The sequence below is a fragment of the Rhineura floridana genome, chromosome 3 (assembly GCF_030035675.1).
Source record: "Rhineura floridana isolate rRhiFlo1 chromosome 3, rRhiFlo1.hap2, whole genome shotgun sequence".
Taxonomy (NCBI): Eukaryota; Metazoa; Chordata; class Lepidosauria; order Squamata; family Rhineuridae; genus Rhineura; species Rhineura floridana.
The window spans coordinates 203,720,407-203,735,431 of NC_084482.1; the positions used below are offsets into that span (position 1 = coordinate 203,720,407).

General features: G+C 44.8%; 1 protein-coding gene and 1 pseudogene across 9 annotated transcripts in view; both read right to left on the reverse strand.

Moving 5' to 3' along the window:
• The window catches only part of LOC133381206 (zinc finger protein 566-like), a 49,908-nt gene that overhangs the window by 11,022 nt on the left and 23,861 nt on the right, over positions 1 to 15,025 (reverse strand). For 7 of the 9 annotated variants that reach the window (XM_061619941.1, XM_061619942.1, XM_061619938.1 and 4 more), the window contains exons 3-7: positions 14,496 to 14,616; positions 12,029 to 12,111; positions 10,478 to 10,604; positions 5,888 to 5,995; positions 3,375 to 3,509 (exon numbers count right to left, since the gene is read on the reverse strand). In XM_061619941.1, coding sequence (XP_061475925.1) covers positions 3,375 to 3,509; positions 5,888 to 5,995; positions 10,478 to 10,604; positions 12,029 to 12,111; positions 14,496 to 14,616 — 574 coding nt within the window. The remainder of the gene's footprint in view (positions 1 to 3,374; positions 3,510 to 5,887; positions 5,996 to 10,477; positions 10,605 to 12,028; positions 12,112 to 14,495; positions 14,617 to 15,025) is intronic. The other 2 variants (XM_061619944.1, XM_061619945.1) reach the window with 1 other exon arrangement.
• Positions 4,369 to 4,477, reverse strand: LOC133382476 (5S ribosomal RNA; annotated as a pseudogene).

Below are 15,025 nucleotides of genomic sequence, written 5' to 3' on the forward strand. Positions count from 1 at the left end.
ATGTAGTCACTCTTCCGTCTGGATCCTCTCATGTTCCATCAATGCACATTTTTAAGTGAAGCTGTTCCAAAACACTGTCTTCCTACAGAGCAACACTTGCCTGTAACCACATTCTCTCTTGGATAGAAACTTTTCTCAACCCCTGAGCATTCATACAATTTGCCTTCGTTGTGAAACCTCTGAAGGCTCAAATGTGTTTTCACTCTGCCTGGAGCATTTCCCAAACTCAGAACATCTACATGATTTTTCTCCGGTTTGTATTCTGATGTTTGTCATGGTACTTTGCTCTCCCCCTGTGGAGGACATTTATAATGGGCCTCTCCAATACATTTTATACAAGGTCCCAATCTACAGAATACTTGAAGAACAATCCCCTCCACCGCCCCTGCGTCTGGCAATCAGTAGCTGTAAGACCTTCTGGAAGCTCCCTGCATTCTTCCTTTCCCTCCACTGCCTTCTTCCCCTCTTGCCCCTTGGATTTTTATCTCTACCCTTGACTTTTGGATGTCCCATGAATATTCCCTCAGGATATTTCTGCTAAGAATTCGAATCTCCACTCAGCCATGAAGCTCATTTACCTCACAGGCTCTCAGCCTAACCTACCTTACAGGGTTGTTGTGAGGATAAAATGGAGAGGGGAGAACCATGTATACCAGTTTGAGCTCCTTGGAAGAAAGGTGGGATATAAATGTAATACATACATCAATAAATAATGTCCTCTGTATTCCCTCTGACCCAATCCCACCTTGGCAAGAGTTATGTCTTGACCCAACTTCCCATCACCTGAAGAGACAGAGATTATTTTTAAAAACCCAGGATTAGAAGCAACTGTTCTAAGAATGCTTTAGGATTTAAGGGCAGGATATAAATCTATTTTCTTAGGCTCAGAAGTGCAGCAGTGTTCGTCCTAGATGGGAAGGGCCATAGTTCAGTGGCAGAGCATCTGCTTTGCATGCAGAATGGTCCACGTTCAACCTCCGGAGTTTCCAGGTAGGGCTTAGAAAGACTCCCTGCAAGAAACTCTGGACAGCCACTGCCAGTCAGTGCAGACAATACTGGCGTAATGGTATAATTCACTATTGGGCAGCTTCCTATGTTCTTCTACCTGTTCAGAATTAAATGAGGCAAGTTTAAAAACAGCAACTTTTTCACGGGATGAGTGGATCCCTGTAACACAGGTAAAGGCCACAGCTCAGTGGTAGAACATCTACGGCACGGGACCACAATACCTATCGGAACGCCTCTCCCGATATGAACCTGCTCGTACACTACGCTCCACATCGAAGGCCCTCCTCCGAGTTCTGTCTCATAGGGAGGCTCGGAGGACGGTGACAAGATCTAGGGCCTTCTCAGTGGTGGCCCCCGAACTGTGGAACAGTCTCCCCGAAGAGGTGCGTATGGCGCCAACATTGCTCTCCTTTCGGCGCCAGGTTAACACTTGCCTCTTTGCTATGGCGTTTTAATATGTAACTCGTTTTAGTTTTAAATTTTGTTGTAATTGTTTTTGATTTCTTGCTTTATATATGTTTATGCTGTATTTATTATGAGATCTGAGATGTTTTGTATTTTTATATTCTGTTGTTCACCGCCCAGAGAGCTAATGCTAGTCGGGCGGTATATAAATCTAATAAAATAAATAAATAAATAAATAAATCTGCACTGCATGCAGAAGATCCCAGGGTTTAATTTCCAGCAGGTCCACCATCTTGTTCTCACAGTGGCCAAACAGGTGCCCCAATGGGAAGCCTAAGAGCAGGAGCTGAGAGCAACAGCAACTCTCCCCTGCTGCGGATTCCAGCAACTAGTATTCAGAAATATGCTCTCTCTACAGTGGAGATAGAACATAATCATCAGGGTTTGTAGCCAAGGACAGCCTCATCCTCCATGAATGTGTCCACACCTCTTTCAAAGACAAAGGTAGGGCTGCAAAAGACCCTCGTCTGAGATCCTGGAGAGCTGCCGCCAATCAGTGTCAACAATTTTATATATTACTGCTTTTATTTATTACATTTGTATCCCGCTGTTCCTCCCACAAGAGCTGCAAATGCTGAACTACAGGGACCAGTGCAGCTTCCTAAATAAAGTAGAAGGAATTGAGAAATGAGTAAGGCCATGGAGAGCCACTGGCAGGCAGGCAGGCAATAAGTGAGCTCAGGAGACCAATGGTTACACTCCACAGAAGACACCTTCAGATGTTCAGTTCCCATAGTCCCTTTGCAGAAACCTCTCTACACTGTTCCAATTAAGTCAGCGGTGCTCTCCTCATACAACATTCCTCATATTCCAATTTTCCGTTCTCCCCTCCCAAAAGGCCACAGCAACTGAGCACACTGAGTACACACCATATTCAAAACACATGGTTTCCCCCAAAGAATCCTGGGAACTGTAGTTTAAGGGTGCTGGAAATTGTAGTTTACCCCTCGCAGAGCTACAATTCCCAGCAGCCTTAAACTACAATTCCCAGGATTCTTTGGGGGAAGTCGTGTGCTTTGAATGTATGACCTATACACAGCCTTAGCCCTCACTGGGCCATCCACATGCACACGCACCGTTCCTGTCGGCCAGATGAGCATCAGCATTCACACCAGGTCAACAAGAGAGGGAATTATGATTTAAAATTTGTTTTTACAGGCCCACTTAAACATATTTACGCATAAACCTGACTATTCTCTCAGATTATTAACTCTGTTGATGTCCTTCATGGGTTCTCAGATGGCAAATCAGTGCATCTTTGGACCCAAAAGTTCTCCCGCATTCAGGGAATTGGCAGGTTCTCTATCCTTTGTGAATTCTCTGATGGAGCAGCTGATCCTTCCGAGAGAAGCTTCTTTTGCACTGGAGACACTTGTGTGGTTTCTCTCCTGTATGAATTCTCTGATGTCTCATCAGATTTATTCTCTGATGAAAACAACTCCCACACTCAAGGCATTTGAAAGGTTTCTCTCCTGTATGACTCTGAAGATGCCTCATCAAATGTGATCTCTGAAAAAGGTTTCTCCCACACTCGGGGCAATTATAAGATTTCTCCCCTGTATAGCTGCTCTGTTGTCTAAGCAGATCCTCTCTCTGATGGAAGCTTTCCTCGCACTCTAAGCATTGGCATATTTTTTCTCCTATGTGACTTCTCTGATGGTCTGAATTTTGCAGGACGTAATCCCCCTTTGTGTGACATTCAGACTGATTCTCTCCAGAAGGTTTCACTGCAAGTCTTAATTTGAGGTAGACCTGTCTACCATACTTGCAGAACAAGGACTTTCCCTTCCCTGTATAAACTGTGCAATTTTCTTTACATGCAACGCCATGTGCTTCTGAGAACTTGCTGAAGTCATTCTCAGTTTTTAGAGGCTCTTTCCCCTGCCCCCTGTTGGACTCACATCTGTTCTCATGCATATCAGCAGTTAGTGGCACATCCCCTTGGCTTATCTCTGGTAGCATCCTGGGTGTTTCCTCCAGCTCATTTCCTCCATACTGAGAATTCTCCATTTTGAGCTGACTTCCCTTCCCATCACCTACAGAGACAAAAACAGGAATTTTGTCTATGCTCAGGCAGACTCTTTTCTAGATTCCTGCCACTTCCTTCCTGTGGCTTCTGCCTCATATTATGATTATTTAAATTTAAATCCTGCCCTTCCTCCCAAAAGGAGCCCAGGGTGGCAAACACACAAATGATAAAACAATTAAAGCATCTAAAAACAATTCCAATACAAAAACCTACTGGGAAAGATCTCTGCTTAAAAGGCTTGATGAAAGAGAAAGATCTTCAGCAGGTGCCAAAAAGACAACAGAGACAGTGCCTGTCTCATACTTTAGGGGAAGGAATTCCAAAGGGGTAGATGCCACAGTACTAAAGGCCTGACTCCTATATTGTGCGGAACAGACGTTTTGATAAGATGGTGTTTGCAGGAGACCCTCACCTGCACAGCACAGTGATCAATTAGGTTTATAAGGCATGAGACAACCTTTCAGGTATCATATCTCTTTCCCCCATCTGACTGAGGATGTCTCTGCTACAATAATCCTTTCCTGTCCCTATCACCATGTCAACCCACTCCTTTCACCCAAGGGTCTGGTTTTTAAAATGTTGCACAACCTAGCACAACATGAAACACGTTATAAATAAAATTCATATAAAAACTGAATACCATTAAGGGCCTAGAAAATTATCTTCATTACGTTAAAATTAAAAATTTGTAACCTGCAATTTTGACTAAAAAGTCTGCAAGACGCTAACAAGACATATTTGTTGTTGTTATAGGCCTTGAAGTCAATTATGACTTATGGTGACCCTATGAATCTTTTTGGATATATTCAAAGGGTTTTCATGGTAAGAGGTATTCAGAGGTGGTTTACCACTGCCTTCCTCCTCTAAGCCTACGGCACCCGGTATTCCCAGGTGGTCTCCCATCCAAGTACTAACCAGGCCTGACCCTGCTTAGCTTCCGAGATCAGGCATGTTTAGGGTAGTATGGCCGTAGGCAAACATATTAATATAAATAATATATTTAAAAACACACCCTATAAAAACTAATGACCAGCAACAGAGATCGGAGCAGCAAAAAGGTGGAAGAGAGGCAAGACCTGAAGGGAAATTCTCAAGGGAGGAAATTTCACAGCTTTTGTATCACCACAGAAATGGCCCCATTCCATGTTATAACCCACTATACTTCAGACACCGGGCCACACAAAGCAGATCCTTCCAAAAAGATCCCAAGACAAGCGTAATTTCATATGAGGGCAGCAGGCAGCCCTTAAGGTAACTTCGTCCCAGAAGGGACAGAAATGGGGAACCCACAGCCAAGGGCCACATGGGTAGCAAACAGAAGGAAATGGGGATGGCGGCAGAATGAGAGAGAGAAAAGGGATTTGGCAGAGAGAAAAAGGGGGCGGCACCCATTTTTGGCTCAGACCCTGCCCTCCGCTAGCACTCAACCCCCCCGCCACAGATATCCCCAAGGAAATGCGGCCTTTGACAAGAAAATAAAAAAGCTCCCCATCCTTGGTTTGGAGCAGTTGTGGGGAATGTTTTGTCCTACAAATGTTGCTGAACATCTAGTGCTGTTCTGTTTTTGCTGAATTTGTAGCAGTTAGTGTCAGACTATGACCAGGGTTCAAATCCCCACTTGGCCTGGAAGTTCACTGGGTGACCTCGGGCCAAGTCGCTACCTCTCAGCCTAACCAAACTCACAGGGTTGTTGTGAGGAAAAATGGAGGGAGGGGGGAAAACCATGCTTGTATACCACCTTGAGCTCCTTGGAGGAAAGGTGGTACGTAAATGTAATAAATAAATAAATATAAACACCCATCAGCCGCAGCACTCATGACAAATGGCCAGGGATGATAGGAACTGTGGTACAGCCACATCTGCAGGGCCAAAGGTTCCCCACACATGGTTTAGGGATATAGAGTTGTATCGAATGAAGTTGTTCTGGGGTTCCCTCACCCTCTGGAGATTTGGAGGGCCCATGGGGAGAGGAAGTTCCACTGTGCAAGCAGAAGGCCTTGTGCAAACAGAAAGACTTTGTTAGATACAATTCATTGATAGTTAAATTTGATTTAAATTTTAAGTGAAAATAAGCTCACTGCCATCTTCAGAAGTTTTCTGCACTTTCAGGATAATAAAGAATTATATGAGGAGCTGATCCTGTTCTGCATAATATTTTTGTTCTTGTGCTAGTCATCCACTGATGTTTATAGACATGACTAACTTAGGTTCATTGCTTTCAGTGGGCCTACTCAAAGAGTAGAATACAACCCTTAGAAGAACCTGCATAAAATGCTTCAGGGAGAGGGGAAAGGGAAGAGAGAATGCCCTCTGGCCCTCCACAGCAAGCCCAAGCATCCTTCCCAAACAGCAAGGATCTGAAAATGAGCTACTCCAATCCCTTACCTGTATCTTGGCCTGAGCGTCGCTCACATCTCACCGAAAACTGGTGGAACATCTCTTCCTCTTTCTGGGCATGGGAGGAGAGGTCAGGTTTGGGTGCCAAAAATCCCTCTACAGTGGAGAGAGAAAATTATGTGTAGCACTGTTACAATCAAAACATAATCATCACCTTTTCCAAAACCTTTTTTACTTAAAAATAATACTTAGCATAACCCTGCAAGGTGTAGCCCCCCCTGCGAGACAAAATAAGTACAGACATGTCAGATATATACAACTGTCGGGTATACTTTAGGGTGGATTCCTGCACTAAGCAGGGGGTTGGACTCGATGGCCTTATAGGCCCCTTCCAACTCTACTATTGTATGATTCTATGTTGTAAAGATTGATCTTTTTGCCCAGGCTTTCCTTGACCCATAAGACTGGACCCTCTTTTAGGTGTTTGCACTCCCTGAATCTCTGTTTTTGTTGCTTTTGTATGTTTTTATACTGCTGTTTTATTGGACTTTGGTGGCATTTTTGTTTAACTGGACATTGTTTTCACATTGTACATAATGTACACCCTACGTAGAGATTTTTAAAATATTATGCAGTTTAGAAATGCTTTTGAATTTTCCCCCCAAATGCCTCTTTGCCTTGTGAGCCACTGCCAATTGAGGATTGAAGGGTTTAGCCTGAGGAAAGTTGAAGATTGGGAGAAAAGGATAGAGAAATTGAGGAGATGGCAGGAGAAAGTAAAAGGAGACCCTCCAGAGAAGGTTATGGAGCAGAGTAGCAGCTTACCTTCTGTTTTCACACAGAATCATTTATTCAGCGGCAGCTCCACTACCAGGTTGTGAGACGGAGACCAAGACCTCTGCCTGCATCCCTGGACATTGCAGCTGGAGGGAGCTCTGAGAGACTCCAAATACCCAGCTTTGCCTAACTCCATTATTATTGGACTCGCATCCTGTAGCTGAGGCCTCATCTGCACTATACATTTAAAGTACTACCATTCCACTTTTACAGTCATGGCTTCCCCCAAAGAATCCTGGAAACTGTAGCTGTAACCCAGAGCGGTTTAACAACCAATTCCTCTTCCCCTAACAATCCCCAAAGTTCTCTGGGAAGAGAGATTGATTGTTAAACCACTCTGGCAATTGTTGTGTAGTTAGGTGACTCCTTCTCACAGAGCAACTCTCAGCACCCTTCACAGACTACCCTTCCCAAGATTCTTGGGGGGAAGCCATAAGTGTTGAAAGGGGAATAAATGTATGGCATGAACTTGGCCTGAGTGGCTGTTCAGCCTGTATTATAGCTGGGATTAAGACAAAGCTGACTTTACCTTTTCTTGACTTTACCTTTGATTCAAAATGATCCCCCGGCACAAGGTTCTGATACACAAATAGGCAAACTATATACACGGGTCTTCTTGAGATGGGTAAATGATCAAATCCTACTGGGGAAGGCTCAGCAGCAGGAGATGATCCTGCAGATAAGAATAAAGACTGCCGATAGCAGGAAGTGGCTTTTTAATGCTGGGGGAGGAGTGCATGAAAAAAATAAGAGGCTGCATCTCCTATTCCAGCCCAGGAGTTCCCAAATTGTGGTCCATGGGCCACCAGTTGCCCACGTGCTTCACTGAGGTGGTCCGTGGTGTGTGCATGCAGATTCGTGGTTGAAGAGGAGAAATGGCACATCCACACCATTAAGTATACCTACTGATCTTTAATTTCATTTTAATCGCTTCTTATATTGGATTTTATTGTATCGTGCACTGAATTCTAGGGAATACAATAAAATACAATATGTAAGAAATGAAAGAAGCAAGAAAAATCCCCAAAAAAGGCATACAGTGTCATGCATAGCATATTACAATTGCTACACCAGGCAGAGAAATCATTAAGTTGTCCGCCATGACCCTCAGCAATTTCCAAGTGAGTGTGGGGAAAAGTTTAGGAAGAAGCCACTGTTTTATACCCAACCCCTCCAGGATGGATCTTAAGTGAGACAGGCCAAGATAGATGGGTTGATACTGATACGTGCCATCTCTGGCTTGTTGATTGGCACTAAATCATGGCTTCCCCCCAAGAATCCTGGGAACTGTAGTTTGCTAAAGGTGCTGGGAACTGTAGCTCAGTGAGGAGTAAACTACAGTACCCAGGATTCTTTTGGGGAAGCCATGACTTTTAGAGTGGTATAAGAGTGCTTTAAATGTACGGTGTGGATATGACCCAAGTCTCTCAGAGCGGCCTCTGCCTACAGAATCCTGGAGTGTGAGTGGAGGCCTCATGTTCTGTCACACAAACTGGTGGCAGAGCAGAGCTGCTCTTAAATAAATGCTAACGTGTGAGGGTAGATGGCAGCAGAAGCTGCTTTTTCTACCATATGGCACTCTTGGCTCTTATTTTACTCTCCCTCCTGTCTCTTCAGTCTCTTTGTTCTCCATTCAGTCTGTCAACTCTCCTAAGGATGGCTTTCAACTCTCCTCAGGATCTCCTGAGAAAACGCCACAGGGCTGTGCCTCCAGACATCCCACAAGGGGATACAATGTATGGGATTTATACCCAGAAAGCACAGCCCCATCTTTGAGCCCTCCATGACCACAGCCAGCCCAAGACATTTTGCTGCCTGAGGAAAACAGATAAGATCACATCATCACTACTCTCATTCAGTGTTCAGTGGCCAGACAGGCAGCTGAATCTTATTGCAAAACTGGTGAAGGGACAATGTCCTCCACAGCACCCAAGAGCATTAGGCTGGCTTAATTTTCAACTCTCCTCAGAATCTCCTCAGACCAAACCCTTCGGTCTCCTAGGTCAGCTCCTAAATGTAAATGGACTGCCTTCAAGTCGATCCCGAGTTATGGCGACCCTTTGAATAGGGTTTTCATGGTAAGCGGTATTCAGAGGGGGTTTACCATTGCCTTCCTCTGAGGCTGAGAGGCAGTGACGAGCCCAAGGTCACCCAGTGAGCTTCATGGCTGTGTGGGGATTCGAACCCTGGTCTCCCAGGTCGTGGTCCAGCACCTTAACCACTACACCACACTGGCTCTCAGGTCAGCTCCTAAGGGCCAATAAATGGTCTGTGCTTCAGACATTAACATATACATTAAGCTTTCAAGTGCTGTTCACAGGCATTATTTATTTATTTATAATCATTATAACTGTGAGAGGTAATGGTTGAGTCAGTTATTAATATCCTCCCATATTGCAGATGGGAGGAATGAGGTTGACAGAGTATAGCTTGGTTAAGGCCCCCTAGTGAGTGCATGGCAGAGACAAAATTAAAACAATAAGAACATAAGAAGAGCCTGATGGATGAGGCCAGTGGCCCATCTAGTCCAGCATCCTATTCTCACAGAGATCAACCAGATGCTCCAGTGGGAGCCCGCAAACAAGACCTGAGCCCAACAGCACTCTCCCCTCCTGTAGTTTCCAGCGACTGGTATTCAGAAGCATGCTGCCTCCAACTGTGGAGCCAGAACATTGCCATCATAGCTAGTAGCCACTGATAGCCTTTTCCTCCATCCTCTTTTAAAGCCATCCAAGTTGATGGCCATCGCTGCCTCTTGGGGGAAGGAATTCCATAGTTTGACTATGCTTCCTTTTGGCTGTCCAGAATCTTCCAACATTCAGCTTCATTGGATGTCCACGAGTTCTAGTGCTACGAGAGAGGGAGAAAAACTTCTATCTACTTCTTCCATGCCATGCATAATTTTACACACTCCTAACATGCCACCTCTTACTCACCAGGGACTTTCCGATTCATAGCTCAGTCTCTAAGCCTCTAAGCTATACCGGTTCTCAATAAAATTTAAGTAAATGTAAAGGGAACAATGCAAAAAGGAAACAAATTAACATCATATACAATACCACACATAGTCCATGAGGTTTAAAGGCTGCTTCCGAGGAACTTGCAGCCTTTGGCCTGGGAGAAAAGGCCCCAACTGATTCTTTTTGCTACGAAATGTATAGTGGAACAGCGCTGCTTTCTCCTGCCTTTGTGACATCAGCAACCATTACACCAATCCCCATCGTCACTTCAGATCCATTTGCATGCCTAGCAACCAACATACTATGAAAAAGAGGAAAGGCTGCCATTATGGAAGCGAGTGGTGGTGGTGGGCCTGTATTTAACCAGAGGCCAGACTAGTTATCAGTCACACCAGCCACCGGTCAGGAATGCTGCAGTTGCGTCCTAAACAGCAGATTCTGCTTTGAGCAGCTAGTTCAACTGTATGACTTCAAAAGTCACTTCTACCTCTATGTATAGGCCACATTGCCACATTTCTGTCTACCTTCCCACAATTGATGGCCATTTCACTACTAGCAACAGCAGATAAAACCTTGAATGTCCTAAGCGTGGGCAAAACTTATTTTGGAGAGATAAAAACTGATCGCACATCAAAGAGGAAAGAGAAATTATAATTAGGGATTACATCCTCAAATACAAGGATTACGTCTAAAAACCATTTTGTCTCTTGTTTCATATCTGATTTCTATATATCTGCCATTTGAATCTCTTTTTCTTTTTCAGATTCTAAAGAGAGCAATCATTTATGCAGACATCTGCTAGGCTTCCTGGGGCCTGAGTAAAAATAAAACAGAGTCTTACCCAAGGAATCTGCGTTCCCATCCTCCTCCTGTAGGACTTGCCAGAACATTGTCTGTTGGCCTGGCTGCATTACAGTTGGTTCAACCACGTGCAAAGACACACCGGCCTCCTTGAAGCTCATCATCCCCTGGAAAAAAACAGAAAACCACAAACCCTTTCCCAATCAGTTGTGGTTGTTGGGGGGGGGGGGAACAGGGGAAATAGCATTCGGAACCCTTCATTGTGCAGGCAATGGAACTTCCCTTCCATCCCCTCCCCCCCCCCCAGCTGCCTCCAAATCAGCATCAGAGGGTCAGGGGAACTTCCAGAGCAGATTGGGAGGTGGGAAGTGTGGGGAGAATAAAGGAAGCTCTGTTGCACTTGTAGAAGTCGTTCTGTGCATGCAGTGATTTTGTCTAGCAGGAAGGGGGCGTAGTTCAGTCGTAGAGCAGCTGCCCTGCATGCAGAAGGTCCCAGGTTCAATCCCCAACGGCATCTCCAGGTAGGGCTGGGAGGGAGCCCTGCCTGAAATCCTGGAGAGCCACTGCCAGTCAGCGTAGACAATACTGAGCTGTCTTATTGACAGCTTCCTATGTAGTTATTATTTTTATTGGATTTATTAGTCACTTGCTACCCGCTTGCCCAAGCGACATAGAACACTGTTAAAAACAAAAGTAAATATGAAAAAATGGAAATGGACTGCCTTCAAGTCCGACTTATGGCAACCCTATGAGTAGGGTTTTCATGGTAAGCGGTATTCAGAGGTGGTTTCCCATTGCCTCCCTCTGAGGCTGAGAGGCAGTGACTGGTCCAAGGTCGCCCAGTGAGCTTCATGGCTGTGTGGGGATTCCAACCCTGGTCTCCCAGGTCCTAGTCTGACACCTTAACTACCACACCACAATATACCACACCATAAAAACAAAATAAAAAAACCACCACCTCCACCACCACCACCCTACAGTCACAGAAATATTTGGCATCACACTAATACAAACATAATCTCAGCCTATCAAATGCCGGGGGGGGGGGGAAAGGTACAACTTTACCTGCTTCCGAAAAAAATGTGCATTCTACAGACGGGGAGCCACAACTGAAACCCTCTCCCTTGACACCACCCTCCCAGCCTCTCTCTGGTTGGATAAGGTCCACTAAACTGGCATTCTTCAATCCACTTGTAAATGTACAATGAAGCACTGGAGGTGGGGGTACCCTTCTAGCACACTTTACTGTGCAATCCTATACATGCCTATTCAGATGTAAGCCCAACTGACTTACTCCCAGGTAAGCGTGGATGGGATTGCAGCCTTACAGTGCAATCTGGCAGGAGTTTACTCAAAAAGAAGTTCTACTGTGTCCAATAGTAGTATGGGGGGACGGGACTTGTGGCTGTTGTGGACCTACGACCAGGCCCTCTCCGAGAGGTGCAGGCCACTTCCAGCTTTTGAGGCCCCTAGCCAGAATCTAATCGTGTGCCATCAGAACAGAATACATTGTTATTAATGTTTTTGAACAGTTTACACTCTTTAATATGACAAAATCATTATCAGACTAACCCACCAGGATGTCACGTACCTCATTCAGTCCGGGTTCAGCCAATCCCCGTCCTTCCGGAGGAAGCAATGAACTAGAGTGACTTGTGCATTTGATTCCACTGCCTGAAAAAGGGAAGGAATTTTAGAAGAGGAAAAGAACCAGTTAATCCCATCTCCTTTAGGGCAGCGGGGGCTACATGTCAGTGGGGCAGCGGAATCCGCTTTGGGTTTTAGTCTGAACTTTCCAGGACAGCTCCTTCAAAGTTCAGACCAAAACCCAAAGCAGATTCCACTGCCCCACTGACATGGAGCCACCAGCACTTTAGGGTGTCCAGATGCAAAGTAGATTTCCTGTCCCCTTAAGTTAAGAACTGTGTACAAGAGGGAATGGTGGCAAGGGAAGCTCGTCCTGCAGGGATGGGGAAAAGGGGCCCGTCCAAGAAGTCCCTTTCCTGCACAGCTATAAAAAAGGACCACAAGCACTGTCATGCTTTCGCTTAGCAAGATTTATGCTGTCAGAGATTACCAGCATTACTAGATAGTATAATTAACATCATTTATTCATATCTTTCTATTTCAAAATAATACCATAAAAGCACATATAAAACAATTAAAAACGATGACATATTAAAAACAGTTTCAAATCCAATACAGATACTGAGGGTTTTTTTAAAAAAACCACTTAGAAGGCTTGTTGAAAGAGAAAAATCTCCAAAAGACGCTGAAGACGTAACAGAGATGGCGCCTGTCTGATATATAACGGGGGCGGGTGGGGGGGGAAGAGAGAGAGAGAGAGAACCAGGGGATAGGTGCTGCCATTATTTGTTATCATTATTTATTTCATTCATGAATCACTTCCCATGAGGCATTCCAAAGTGATTTGTTATTGCTCATATTCATTTATTAAATTTATATCCCACCTTTCCTCCAAAAGGCACCCCGAGCGGCAAACACACAAGCAATAAAACATGTTGTTGTTGTTGTTATGTGCCTTCAAGTCAATTTCGACTTATGGCGACCCTATGAATCAGTGACCTCCAAAAGCATCTGTCGTGAACCACCCTGTTCAGACCTTGTAAGTTCAGGTCCATGGCTTCCTTTATGGAATCAATCCATCTCTTGTTTGGCCTTCCTCTTTTTCTACTCCCTGCTGTTTTTCCAAGCATTATTATCTTTTCTAATGAATCATGTCTTCTCATGATGTGTCCATAGTATGATAACCTCAGTTTCATCATTTTAGCTTCTAGTGATAGTTCTGGTTTAATTTGTTCTAACACCCAATTATTTGTCTTTTTTGCAGTCCGTGGTATGCACAAAGTTCTCCTCCAACACCACATTTTGAATGAGTTGATTTTAATACACCTAAAAACAATTCCAACACAGATGCAGCCTGGGATAAGAGTCTCTACTTTAAAGGCTTGTTGAAAGCAGATCTTCAGGAGGTGCCGAAAAGACAACAGAGACGGCGCCTAATATTGAAGGGGAGGGAATTCCAAAGGGGTGCATGCCACCTTGCTAAAGGCCTGATTCTGACATTGTGCAGAATGCATCTCCTGTTAAAAGAGTATCTGCAGGAGGCCCTCACCTTCAGAGCGCAGGGATTGGTTGGGTTCATAACGGGTGAGACGATCTAATGCATAGGGTGCCCTGGTGCAGAACGGGACAGGGCTTCTGTGCCTTTAATAGTAAGGTACAAGAGGTGATTTCAGCTGGTGCAGAAATCCCCTCTTTTGCCAAATTATTAACAGGACAGGAGCCCCATCTCCTTTTGTGTGAGGTCACCCTACTTATGCAAAAGAGGCTGTATTTGTGGAAGGGGTAGTTATAGCTGTGGCGGTACCTGCCATAATTTCCTCTTCTGTTATGCCTCTAAAAGGTACAGCAGCTTTTTTTAAAAAAACAAACTAACCTGTAACATTTTAATGCAGTCCTTTTAAAGAGCGGACCTTAATAAAACGATTTGCTTTGGGGAATGAATGTACACACAAGCTCAAGACACAGACTTCTGTGTGAAAGAGCCAATAGAACCTTGCCTTTATGCCAAAGTCTTCCGGTTTCAGAAATATTATCATAGCATCTATATCAAATTTCCCCTAAAGAGCTCAAGATCGCATACACTGTTCTCCCCCACTCTCCATTTTATCTTCACAACAACCCTGTCAGGCAGGTTAGGATGACAGACAGTGACTGGTCCAAGGTCCCCAGTGAGCTCCTGGGCTGAATGGACATTTAAACCTGGGTCTCCCAGGTCCTAGCTCACGGCACTCTTGACGACTACACTACTCTAGTGTTTTAAAATCTCTTCTTTCTTTTTCCCTTTCCATTTACAGTGACCAGATTTTAGGGGGCGGGAGGAGAGAGAGCTAAGCATTCTCCATCCACAATACTTCTACCAAAGAGAAAAATTCAGGTGGTGCAGCTTTTCTGATCCTCAGAGTCCCCATCTTGTTGTGCTAGTAATTCATGCAGCAAGAACAATGCCAAACACTATCTTGCCGACTTCTTACCCAGCAAACTGATCTCCCCATCACTGCTCCAGTTCGCTTCATGGCAGATCTGCCCCTGCGCAGCACCCAAGGGTGCTTCCTCTGCACCCAGGGAACCCAAGCACACCTCCTGCGATGGCCCCTGAAAAAGCAGAAGAAGGTCCCACTCAGAACAAATATACAGCGCTGATTGTGCCCCCCCTAAACCCTATGCCCTCTTGGGTATAATTCAAGGAGCTGTGTGGGGCAAGAGAAGGTCTCAGCAGCTTACGTAACATGAGCCCTGCTAGATTAGGTCAAAGGACCATCTTGTTCAGCATCCTCACAGTGCTGAATCAGATGTCCAGCAGCAGGACCTGAGCACGCTCTCCCCGCTTGGTATTCAAGGGCATTCCACCTCTGAACTGGAAGTAAAATGTCACCAATATGTCTAGTAGCCATTCATAGCCTTAACTTCCGTGAATTTGTCTAATACGCTTCAAAAATTGTTCAGGTTGGTTGCAGCACTACATATTGCAGGAGTGAATTTTCAGCCTTTGCTCTACGGTAAC